We start from the raw sequence: 13,190 nt of genomic DNA on the forward strand, positions 1-13,190 counted from the left end.
GCTGATGGAGAGAATAGACACACAAAACCTGTAAAATTCTGAACAGGTACCTAAATAAGGGGATGGACTCATGATAGCCCAACTGTGATCCCACCTACCTGTCAAACCTTAGTTGCTGCTGGACTGGTGGGCAAAGCTGGGAGAGATTCACTCTCCTGCTTCATCCAACCAGGTCTCTATAATGCATGTTAGATTGGCTTGCTCTATACTGCCATCACTGAAGTGTTATAGAAGACAAATGTTGCATGACGTTTATAGTTGTTGACATTGTCTTGTGCACTGAGACCTTTAGAATCCACTAATTCCTGTTTTTCATTTCCTAGTCAGGGCACTGTATGAGTGCTCTCATTCAGTGCCCCTGCCCACTCCTTTTGGCTTCTGTGTCCAGCTGTGTTCGGCTCCAAGTTCTCCCAGACTCTCTCTCCCACTTAATTTCTTAAGAAGGATGGGAAAAATCCCTAGCGTTCAAAAGACTGAATAGAGAAAGAGAAGGCAAGGACTCACTCCATTCACCATGAACTCCAGGAGGTCTGAATATCTTACAACTGATGTTCCTTCTGAGAGCTGATGTAGTTAAAACATTTTTGTGGATTTCACTGCAATCTTTGTGTGTGGGGGACAGCAGGCTGCTCTTTGAAAGATCTGGATTTTTGGAAGCTCTGAGACATCACTGTAGACATCCAACTGCTTCATACATTCATCTTTCCAGGTAAACGTCTCTTGTGCTCTTTCCGTTTAAGAATTCTCTGGGAAAACAAGAGAGAAATATCAGAAAAATCATCAGCCTTGATTTACTGATTATTCCATGAAACATTGCTGGTTGGAGGTAGGCAATAGTTTTAAGAGAGCTGAAAAAGGCTTGAGAAAGGCATCAGTTTCCATGCTACCTATATGTATTTCTTTTATCTCTTGGTCAGAGGGGCTTTGTGGGTGTTTGAACACTATGAAACTCTATCATATCTATCACAGGGGAAAATGGGATGTGTGCACAAATCACTTTTAACTTTCCCAAAGTATTGTCTTGTCTCCAACTGCAGACTTTTTATATACAAACTGGAGCAAGCAGACAGATAAAAAGTGCATCCATATATTGTATCTGGCAGCAGGGAAAGTGAAACATCTTTCTATATCCTTGCAGACCATGCAGTTCTTTAAATAATAATTTTCGGGAGGGGTGAGTAAATTTCTGTCCTTTCCAAGTAATTTGAGTACTAGAGGTGGAGAACCTTTTTGGGGCTGTGGGCTGCATTGCATTGGTGGAAAGTTGTCAGAGGCTCATTCCAGTAATGGGCAGCATCAGACACACACTATTGCGCACAAACACCTCTGTTTCACATAGATGTAGACACATGTATTTAAACCTTAGCAACACCGCTCAAGGTTCATTTTCCATTTTTTAATACAATTTACTTTTGACAAGCTTTGAAAAATAATAAGAGCCCTCAAACACCCTTGGCTATGCAAAAGGCAAAAACAAAAGCTCAGTAATCCCAGCAAAATAATAATAATAAATTTTATTTATTACATGCTTTTTACAAAATGTCTCAAAGTGGCCAGCTCCAGGCGCTATTGGATGAAACCGATTATCTAGATCCATTTCAATTGGGTTTTAGGCCCGGTTTTAACAACAACAACAACAACAACAACAACAATAATAATAATAATAATAATTAATTTGTTTGTCGCCTATCTGGCAATTAGCCACTCTAGGCGACGTACATTAAAATGAGATAAAATACAACAATACAACAACATCAAATACAACAATATCAAATGCAGTCATATTAATAACAGTAGATAAAAATACTGGACAGTCATCAATACATATAAAAGCACTTATATTAGCAGCATATGATAGATGGTAAAATCATAAAGATTTACCCTTCCCAAGGACCTCAAAGGCCTGTTGGAAAAGCCACGTCTTCATGGCCTTGCGGAATACGTCTAGGGAAGGAGCATGTTGAAGGTCACATGGGAGGGAGTTCCAGAGAGTGGGGGCCACCACAGAAAAGGCTCTCTCCCTAGTACCCACCAACCTAGCTGTTTTGGTTGGCGGGATTGCGAGAAGGCCTTGAGTGGATGATCTAGTTGGGCGGCATAATTGGTGGCGGTGGAGGCGCTCTTTCAGGTAAGCTGGGCCGAAACTGTATAGGGTTTTAAAGGTTAATACCAACACCTTGAATCGGGCCCGGAAAATAACCGGCAGCCAGTGTAGATCAAATAATACTGGCGTAATGTGGTCTTGGCGGCAGCTGTTGGTAAGTAAGCGCGCTGCTGCATTCTGTACAAGTTGTAATTTCTGGGTCGTTTTCAAGGGTAACCCCACGTAGAGCGCATTACAGTAGTCCAATCGAGAGGTGACCAGGGCATGCACCACGAGTGGGAGCTGTTGAACAGGGAGGTAGGGTTGCAGCCTACGTATAAGGTGTAATTGATACCAAGCTGCCCGGCTCACAGCCGAAATCTGAGCCTCCATGGACAGCTTGGAATCAAGAACAACCCCGAGGCTGCGGACCTGGTCCTGTAGGGGCAACTTCACTCCATCAAACACCAGGTCAACATCTCCTAACCCTCCCTTGTCACCCACAAGTAGTACCTCGGTCTTATCAGGGTTCAGCTTCAGCCTGTTCCTGCCCATCCATCCACTCACGGATTCCAGGCACTTGGACATGGTCTCCACAGCCCTCTCCAGTGAAGATTTAAATGAGAGATAGAGCTGAGTGTCATCCGCATATTGGTGACACTGCAGCCCAAATCTCCTGAGGATCTCTCCCAGCGGCTTTACGTAGATGTTAAATAGCATGGGTGAGAGGATAGAGCCCTGTGGCACACCGCAATTGAGAGGCCAAGGGTCTGAAACCTCATCACCCAATGCTACCTGTTGGCGCCTATCAGAGAGAAAGGAGTGGAACCACTGTGAGACTGTGCCTCCCAATCCCATACTCTCCAGGCGATCTAACAGGATACCGTGGTCTACGGTATCAAAAGCCGCTGAGAGATCCAGGAGGACAAGGAAGGTGAATTCTCCCCTATCCAATGCCCTCCTCATATCATCGACCAGAGCGACCAAGGCTGTTTCAGTTCCATGTCCAGTCCTGAAACCCAATTGGTATGGATCTAGATAGTCCAGTTTTGGCACCGAGACAGCCTTGGTCGCCCTGTATGATGACCTATGTCGGGAGAGAGACAGAGGGAGTGTAACTCTGTTGATCCTCCTTGATCTCTCAGCGGCTTTTGATACCATGGACCATGGTATCCTTCTGGAGAGGCTCGCGGAGTTGGGAGTTGGAGGTACTGTTTGGCAGTGCTTCCGCTCCTACTTGGCGGGTCGTCTCCAGAAGGTAGTGCTTGGGGAACATTGCTCGAAACCGTGGGTTCTCCAATATGGAGTCCCACAGGGGTCAGTTTTGTCCCTCATGCTTTTTAATATCTACATGAAGCCGTTGGGGGAGGTCATCAGGAGTTTTGGAGTGCATTGTCATCAGTATGCTGATGACACGCAGCTCTACTTCTCCTTTTCATCTTCTTCAGGTGAGGCTGTCGATGTGCTGAACCGTTGCCTGGCCGCAACAATGGACTGGATGAGAGTTAACAAACTGAGGCTCAATCCAGACAAGACTGAGATGCTGTTGGTGGATGGTTTCTCTGATCGGATGGTGGATATATACCCTGTCCTGGATGGGGTTACACTCCCCCTAAAGGAGCGGGTTCATAGTCTGGGAGTCTTTTTAGACTCTTCCCTCTCACTTGAGGCTCAAGTAGCCTCGGTGGCAAGGAATGCGTTCTACCAACTTCGGTTAGTAGCCCAGCTACGTCCCTATTTGAGTAAAGAGGACCTTACATCAGTGGTACATGCTCTGGTAACCTCGCGTTTGGATTACTGCAATGCGCTCTATGTAGGGCTACCTCTGAAGACAGTTCGGAAGCTACAGCTAGTGCAAAATGTGGCGGCCAGACTGCTAACAAGAACTAAGCAGTCCGAGCATATAACACCTGTTCTGGCCTGCTTGCACTGGCTGCCAATATGCTTCCGAGCTAGATTCAAAGTGTTGGTATTAACCTATAAAGCCTTATACGGTGCGGGACCACGATACCTGTTGGAACGCCTCTCCCGATATGAACCGGCCCGTACACTACGTTCTACTACGAAGGCCCTCCTCCGGGTTCCAACTCATAGAGAGGCCCGGAGGGTGGTGACAAGATCTAGGGCCTTCTCAGTGGTGGCCCCCGAACTATGGAACAGTTTTTCCGAGGAAGTGCACTTGGCGCCGACACTGTTTTCTTTTTGGCGCCAAGTTAAAACCTTCCTCTTCTCTGAAGCATTTTAATTTAATGTTAATTTGATTTTAAAATCTTGCTGTAATTGATTTTAGACTGTCTTTATGTTTTATTGTAACATATTGTGATTTATTGTATTTCCTATGTTCACCGCCCAGAGAGCTATTGCTAGTCGGGCGGTATATAAGTTTAATAAATAAATAATAAATAATAATAATAAAGATTAAGAATGCAAATAACATAAAAGCCCAGCTGAACTGCAAGTCCTTCCTTACAGCTATTCAAAGCATCACACACAAACATGAATTGTATCCTGAAAGTAATTGTAAAATGCACGAACACTGTTGCTTGCTTATTTATTTATATTTTTAAAAATTGTATTCTAATATATCAGAGCGAACAAAAATAGAATATAAAATATACACCAAGAGTTGTATCCAACTAAATTCTATTTTGAGTAGATAAATCTGAAATAACAGACCTAAGTTAGTCATGTCCATTAATTTCAGTGGGTCAGCCCTGAGTATGATGAACTTTGGATTCAGCTCCAAAATTAATACAGTTAAAATTGCAGTTCAATACTACAAGATGATCAGAAGACAATAATTTTTAAAAAATCATTATGAAAAGGTAAATGAAAATGTTTTAAGCATGCATCTGAAAGAGTGGATTGTTGAGACATTTCTTATCTCTAATAGGGCCACAACACTGAAAGCCATACTACTGGTGGACACAAGGCAAATAGTGGAAACTTTTGGTATCATCAGGAGGTCCTCTGCCAGGAAATGTAGTGGTTGGGCAGGAGCCTAAGGGGAGAGGCAGTCTTCAAAGCAACCTGGTTCCAAGTTATTTAGGGTTTTGTATAAAAAGAAATAATGCCTTGAACCTGGCCCAGCAGCACATAGGCTGCCAGTGCAACTGCTTCCATAAAAGTGTAATGTGTTGATGATGGTTAGCTCCAGACATAAGGCTTGTAGCAGCATTTTGCACCAATTGCAGCTTCCAGACCAACCTCAAGGGTAGCCCCTCATAGAGTGCACTGCAATCATCAAGTTTTGAGATTACCAGGTGGTCAGATTATCCCTGTCCAGGAATGGCCATACCTGGCATACCGTCTGAAGCTTTTAGAAGGCACTCTTTGCAGGCAACACAAGTCTACCTGGGCTCCTTCAGGAGGAAGGGGGGGAATATAAATTGAATAAAAAATAATTAAATAACACCTCTCTGCTGAGAACCCTTTGCTGAAACATTTCCCCTTCTGCTTTGATCTTCTTGCAGCAGATCTTCTTGCAAAGGCAGGTGCTACAATTGCACAATTTGTGAACATCAAAAGTCCTTTTTCTCTCAGGGTCTCTCTGCTGAACAGTTGATGGGCAGGAGGGGACCCCAAGCACCCAAGAAATTTGGTTGCAGGCATTTGTGATTTTTATCAATAAGGACACTACTGAAGATGGTGGTCTTGGATCAAGATTTTGTTATATTGGAGCCTCCACCTTAATTTTCTTTTTTGTAAAAGTAGCTGCAAGGTCCTCTAGGATGGATTGGGGCTGTGGCATGGAGTGAGGAGGTGGGTTCCAACCATAAATGTAACCCCACGTGTTTTCCCCTCTGGGGCCTCTATCACTGCTTTCACAAAAAGGAAATTACATTGGTTGCCCCACTATACCATGTAGCTTGGCTTTTAGAGCCAAAATGCTTTAGGGCCAAGATACCTTGGATAGGTTTTAAATAGTAAATAGCATGCATGAGAGGGCCTGCTCCAAACTGGAACCCTGGCAGGGGTGATGGGAAGCTGACATCTGTTGTCTCAATCCAGATCCCACATGTGCCAATCTGAATTTATAAACACACACACCTGGGGTGGTATTCAGTGATAATCCTAGTCAGAGTCAGAGCTTGGAAAAGTTACTTTTTTGAACTACAACTCCCATCAGCCCCAGCCAGCATGGCCACTGGATTGGGCTGATGGGAGTTGTAGTTCAAAAAAAGGAACTTTTCCAAGCTCTGCTCAGAGTAGCCCCATTGAAGTTAATAGAGATGAATGATTAGGTCCATTCATTTCAATGGGTCTGCTCTGAGTAGGTCTGAGTTGAATGCAACCCCTGTTGTTTACATTTAAAAAGCCATTCATGCAATTGCTAATGGTGCAAATGGAGTCTCTTCTGATTTGGCCTTCAGTCTCGTGAGGCTAATAAGGACTAAGAGATTATGTCAAAGGCTTCACAGAAAGCCTTCAGGTTTTTGATACATGGTTAGGGGCTTTACAACATACTGAGAAAAGGTGGGGTCCCACAGTCTTTCAAAATATATTGGCTGGGGAAGTATTGAGGGCAGTGAGTAATTCCATTGCCAGAACAGAGAGGCTGGGTCAGGTTGCTTTTTTTCTTTTCAGAGCTGCTGCTGCTGCTGCTGAGCCCTTTGTGTCAACCCTTCCTTCGGTTTTGTTATTTCAGGAAACACAGAAGCAGCAAACACTCCGAATGGACAAGGATTTTGCTCCTTTACCACACAGGATCCAAAGATGTGTTGCAACCTTAGGAGCCTCATCCAATCCCAGCCGCATCCCAGGACTCTCAGCTCGCTCCCTTGGAACTGGGGGACTAGCAGCTGTTAGCCCCATCTTGAAAAAGGAAGCCTGCCTCAACTCTTTCAGGCAGGACCCCACTAAACAGATCCCCTTGGCAAAAGGTAGAGTGATTCCTAGACCTAATTCCAGGGTTGGCCCCCCAAAACCACCCCGTAGCCACGAGCAACCCTCATCATGCTCTCCTCTCATGACATCCCAGTCTCTTCAGTGGACAGCAGCCAATGGTTTGGAGCCACGAAAGCTAAGCGCGATCTCATTTACCCTTCATCGGAGCAGCGATGCTCCTCCAGCTGGCCGACAACTCCTCTTACACTCCATGGCAAAGAGGAATTTCCAGAAGGTTCCTCTTCAAAAGGAAGCCCTGGGGAGGGGAGGGGAGGTACCTTTACCAAGCCCTCTGCCACCATCTGGATTACAAATCTTGCCCCAAAGAGTAGCTGAGAGCTCTGCTGACATGGAAACTACTCCTTGCCAGGAAGATGAAAATTATTCCTCAGATGCAATGCCAGATTTCCAGAGACATTTGCTCTGTGATAGCCCACCATTAACTCCGTCTCAGCCAAGCCCTCAAAACATAGGAGAGGATCCCATGAATTCAGCCCTGAAGGAAACTGTTCAGGAAGGCCTCGCTTCTAATGACCAATATGGCATTCCAAAAGACATAGATCCACCCAAAGGCTTAGCTGAATCTGGACAGTTGTTGCCCACCTTTCCTCAGGAGCATCTTGAGGGACATGCTTTGATGGGCAACTGTTTCATGGCAGATTCCACAATGTCTCCTGTGACAAATACAACTAGGTTTAAATGTAAGTCCAAAAGTGACATCTTGCCATGTGTTGATTGTGTGTATGCAGGGTGAGTGTTTCTTTCTTCAATAATGTGGAGCAATATACAGGGATGTACCACAGGGTATCATCTTTCATGAGATAATAATCTGATGTCATGTTATTTCATCAGCATGGGCCAGAGGCTCAATTCACACACTTGAGCAATCCAGAAATCTATTGTTTCTCCATATGATCCCTCCTTCAAGCAGGATAAACCTCAGTAGAGGTATAAATATATGAAAGTGCTTTACACTGAGTCAGACACTGATCCATCTAGCCCAGTATCATCCATTCAAACTGTCAATCAGTCTCCAGAAATCTTTCCCAGCCCTCCTAGCTGTCAGGAGGTGTCTTTAGGAGAAGAGAAAGTCAGCCAAGTGCAGGTGTTCTTGCAACACTGTAATGGGAAAAACCACAAGGTGGAATTCTCCCTTCCCCCTGCACAACTTTTAAAGATACAGAAGACCTCTTGTTGCCAGGCCAGCCTCTAAGAGGTCTTCTGTATCTTTAAAAGTTGTGCAAGGGGAAGGGAGAATTCCACCTTGTGGTTTTTCCCATTACAGGGTTGCAAAAACACCTGCACTTGGCTGACTTTCTCTTCTCCTAAAGATACAGGATCAGTCTCAGGCCCTGAACCTGGCAACCCTAGTTCATATATACAACCAGGTTCAAACCGGGATTTCTTCCTGCAACCTGTGTGAAGACAGTAACTGGCTGGCTTACATGTAAGCATCATATCCAAGTAAATGAAGGATTAGGGTACATCTGAGAGAGTTTGAAGTTGACACTGTAGTATAGCCAGTAGCCAAGTAAATACCAATGTAGGAAACTGCCTTATATTGGGTCAGGCACTGGCCCATCTAGCTCAGGCCGCGGGAATAATTTCCAAAGGAGTAGCTGTGTTGTAGCAAAGCCAGCAAGGAGTCTTGTGGCACCTTAAAGATCAAGTGCATGTCCACATGTGAGCAGTACCTCACTGCAAATATACTCCTTTTACCTTCAAATTTGGTTAGAGTGGTTCACACAGCAGGCTCAATTTGAGCTGAAAAGACAGTGTTTTCCAGCCATACCAGTGGGTATTCCAGTGTGTTGGAACAGTCCCAATGTATGTTTGTGGCCCCAATTTGGCATTTCCACTCCTTCCATTTGCAAATGAATTGGGCATGTGTAAGGTTATTTGAACAGTGTGTGGGAGACTTTTTTTTTTAATTCCTCTCAGGAAGGAAGTATGTAATTGTGGACTTCCAGAGGAGTGAGAAAAAAGAGCAGAGCACCAGGCTCTTCATTGTTTATTAAATCTGCACATCCCTAAAAATGTAGACATGTTTAATGTAGCTTGCTTGTGTGGTTTTATTTTTTTGTGCAAATTTGAAGGAACAAAAGAAATATATATAGTTACACTCCAGAAACAGTTATGAGCATGGCTAGAAAAGAAATTAAAGCATAGAGGAAGTAGTGGGTGTGGAAAGGGGTATAGCAGAGAGTGACAATTGATCCACCCACCCAAATGTAGGGAGTAAAGCACCAATGCATATTACAGGTGACCTGGCAATCTATTCTTCCCTCTCCTGATTCCTCCTCTAAAGTGTTTATTGCTTTTCACATGCTTTGCTCCTCCCCTTCCTCCCCTCTCTTTCTGTCTAGTTAGCCGTTGCGCTCAGGTGCTTCTTGCAGGCTTCCCATAGGCATCTGATTGGCCACTGTGAGCGCAGGATGCTAGACCAAATGGGTCTTTGGTCCGATTCAAGAGGGCTCTTATGTTTGCCTGCTATTGATTCTTTTTAACTCGTGATGCCAGGAATTGAATGCAGCAACCCTCTACATGCAAAGCAAGTGCTCCACTGCTGAGCTATGGTGAAGTGAGCCTGTTTTTCCATTATTAAATTGAAAGTGCAAGGGGTGCATCAACCAGTGGGAGATCTGCAGGTTATTATTATTTGTTTTTAATGTTTTTAGTGACTGTAAACCGCCCAGAGAGCTTCGGCTATGGGGCGGTATATAAATACAGTAAATAAATAAATAAAATAAATAATAGCTCAGCATGCATGACTCTACCTCTTTGTATTAATAAACCTTAAGTTTTTTTAGTCTTTCAACTACCAGTCTTAACACACACACACACACACACGGATATTGCCACTGGAAATTGAGCAGCTGAATAAACCCATGATGTCATGGGTGATATTATTAGGGCCTGTCATGCTGTTGCCTGGGTGGATACTAGTACAAAGTTGGCAACTGTGTTTGTTGCAGGGGCTGGTCTTTGTGCTTGTGTCTTTGTTATGTGGCCTGTTGTTGCTGGTGATGAATAGCTGTTTTAGTTTGGGTGTCTGTCTGTTTGCAAGCACTAGCCTGCCATCCAAAGGCCATGAGAGGGGGATGTCATTATCCAGCATGGGCTACAGATAGATGTGTAGTTTTAGTTGGGAGCTATAAGCAACGAGAAGTGGTGGTCTGTCATCATCTGTTCTGGGTCTGTTCTGTGGTAGATTATTCTTGGGCACCATTCTGTGATTGTTGACCAGCCTTTTTTTACTTCATTGGGTGGGTACTCTGGTCTGACTGGTGTGAAATTGTGAGCCTCTCTCTGACAATTGAAAAGATTTTTATTATTATTATTATTATTATTCATTTAACATGTATATCTCATCTTTCTTCCATCTTGGAACCTATGGCTTCTATACGGTGATATCATAGAGCTTGACTGCAGGCAATGAATTTTGATGTATGGTTTTGGTGGAAGCCTGTAGGAACATTGTTTCTGGTATAATACGTTGCTTATATGTCCAATATGTACCTGAACAATACTGTCCGGAAAGTGAGCCTGGGACTTGAATTATTCTAATCCTGGTGGAACTTTTTAAGTGCTTCTTTTCCATGAGTCCAGATGATAAAGATTTCATCAGTGTATCTCAGGTAGAGGAGCGGCTTTAGGAGACAGTGGGATGATGGATTCAATTCAGTACAGGAGGCATAGTCCAAATGATGGGTTGTTGTACAGACATCCTGCACAATCTTCTTTGTAATACTGCTCCCTGGACATATGCTTCAGCACTTCAAACGGCACCTATTTTCCACATGAGAAGCACTTCGTGTAGGAAACTTGTGCAAATCATGCATCATCACATGTGAAGATTGCATGAGTGTGTATTTATAGTTAAATATTTTCCTGGGTGGTCATGGCTTCCCATGCAGTGAACTTCAATTGTGCATGGTAATCACTTGTAGCAATCTATCTGTGGGTTGTACATTTTATCAAGCGGAAGTGTTTCCCTTTCATTGCACTTGGCAGACACATTCCCAGCTCTCCACATCTTCAAGTATTTGTGCTTGCCGTGACAAATGTGAGGAGACACATAGAGATATAGATGCCTATAGGCACATGGAGAGATATCTTGTGTGTGCACTATGCACACTGACACAAAGACAGTTTCTCCTTGCCCGGGCTGACATGTAGATTATTGCTGGCAGACACTCTGTGCCTCCACACAGTGGGTTTCTGCTTCTTACTTTTCCAAAAATGCATGGTGATGTAGGTTTTAATGGTGTCCAATTCATAGGCACATGCATATTTGCTAAAGAAACAAATATTCTACTACAAGAAGCCACCAAGACTAAAATCCTAGAATACTGAGATGCAGATGCACACTTCCCTTATTTCTTTATTAGTGAATGCAGCTATCTGATGAAAGGGTTAACAGTCTTTTTTTTGCATGAATGAGTGGTTTGTCTCTAGAGATGCTCAGCAGACAGTGGCATATGAAAGCTGCCTGGGAACAGGGAGGAGAACGGAGGGTGGAGAGGCGAGGGAGAAAGAGTATATGTGTGTGGTGGGGAGGAGACATTTTCTGGCTCCATCTAACCCATTTATCACAGCACCTCCCTTCAGGAGCCAGCACATGTTTTCATGCCCACCAATCAAGTCATGGTCTCCCAGATGCCTGGATGATACAACCCTTGATCCTGGGAAGACAGGGAGGTAGAATGTGGGGGAGATTTTGCAGGGATGTTTAATATTCAGGCCACGTGACCATGGCAGCAGCAGCAGCAGCATCTCTGCTTATCTGAAATATCCATTGGAGAAGAAAAAAAGGGGGGGAGAAAGAGAGACACACAGGGAAAGAAAGAAACGCAACCAGAATCTCCAAGGCAGCCTTTTAGGCAGAGGAAAGGAAAGAGAAGGATCATATCCAGAAACAAAGAAAGATTCATGTTCAAAGGTAAGTGTTCCATGGGGATGCTTATGGGTCTGGCTGGGCTCCAAGATGCAAGAGGGATGCTGAGATCCTGCACACACTCTCTGCTCAACAAGACATTTGGCGCTGGGAATGGAGACTGGGCACAGTCACTGCTCATCTTTCAAGGGAAGCTTGTGGAAAGGGAAAGAGGCAGTTCCTGCTCATCTTTTTCCATCTGGTGCTAAGGGGGAAGCAGGCAGGATAGCTGTGATGGTGTTGCTGATGTGCGTCCGAGAGACACTAAGGCTTTTGTGAAGGAGCGCATTAATCCCAGCTGGCCGAGGTGTGAGCTGCTTCCCAATTGGCTTGGCTGCTGCTGTGCTGACTGCCACCGGCTGCTCTCTTTTAGTGACATGAATGTGTGTCACATTGGAATCCTTACCCAGGCATTGTGGAGGGGAAGATGGGTGGGAGGGTGGCAGGGAATCCTGAGCAAGGTAGGGATGTCGTCTGTAGGCTTCTGGCTGGAGTCCTGTGGGAGAGCAAAAGCTTGAGAATTGGTGTGACTGGGAAATGGAAAGCAACGCCTGGCTAAGGCTTGAGGGAGGAGAAAAAGGGGTGTGGTGATGTGGGGGCTGGGTAGCAGCCACCAAAGGGCTGTAAATTTGAAAGGGGGCTGGGTAGAGAGTGTGAGGACTGCACTGCACGGGGAATGTGCTAACAAACAGGAGCTATCAGATGTAGAAAATATGGCTGCTATCAAATAGCTGCAGATGTTTTCTGGTAATTGGAACAGCACGAATCACCTGAAATAAAGAGAGCAAGTGTTTGCACTATATAGTCATAAGTGGCCAGAGCAAACTCACCCCACCTTTCATCTGAGCCCTTTCACAGGAACATAGGCAGTTGTCTTATACTGAGTCACACCGTTGGTCCATCTAGCTCAGGATTGTCTGCCTTGATTGGTAATGGCTTATCATCTCAGGCCAAGGGCTTTTTTAAAAAAGTATTTGGATTCAAGCTCTTATAGAAGTTGTATCCTTTGTACAGATACATGAATGTTGCTTGGGATAATTCACAAGCAGCATTCACATAGCTTCATAAAGCATTATCAGAAAAACACTGCACTTTGTCAAGAGCACTCCTTTATTATGTCTTCAGAAGTTCCAGCATTGAGACTTCTTGTTCAAAAACAGATTTGCCAGTAGGGGACTGGTGAGTTTGGGCTAATGAATCTTTAAGCTTGCTCATTTCTCCTATATTTTCATGATGTGCAAAACCAAGGAAATGGACTCGAGGCCATGCAGCAAAACTGTGATC

At 44.4% G+C, this 13,190-nt stretch overlaps 1 protein-coding gene across 7 annotated transcripts in view; it reads left to right on the forward strand.

Annotated features, from left to right (window-relative positions):
• The first annotated feature begins 491 nt into the window (after positions 1-491).
• Positions 492-13,190, forward strand: part of SEPTIN3 (septin 3) — a 34,506-nt gene continuing 21,807 nt past the window's right edge. For 2 of the 7 annotated variants that reach the window (XM_061639309.1, XM_061639311.1), the window contains exons 1-2: positions 6,484-6,559; positions 6,732-7,671. In XM_061639309.1, coding sequence (XP_061495293.1) covers positions 6,759-7,671 — 913 coding nt within the window. In that variant the 5' untranslated portion in view covers positions 6,484-6,559; positions 6,732-6,758. Of the gene's footprint in view, positions 710-6,483; positions 6,560-6,731; positions 7,672-8,357; positions 8,418-9,532; positions 9,619-11,614; positions 11,913-12,025; positions 12,214-13,190 lie in introns of those variants that run through there. The other 5 variants (XM_061639310.1, XM_061639315.1, XM_061639314.1 and 2 more) reach the window with 5 other exon arrangements.

This window comes from Rhineura floridana, chromosome 8 (assembly GCF_030035675.1).
Source record: "Rhineura floridana isolate rRhiFlo1 chromosome 8, rRhiFlo1.hap2, whole genome shotgun sequence".
In the NCBI taxonomy this organism is placed as follows: domain Eukaryota; kingdom Metazoa; phylum Chordata; class Lepidosauria; order Squamata; family Rhineuridae; genus Rhineura; species Rhineura floridana.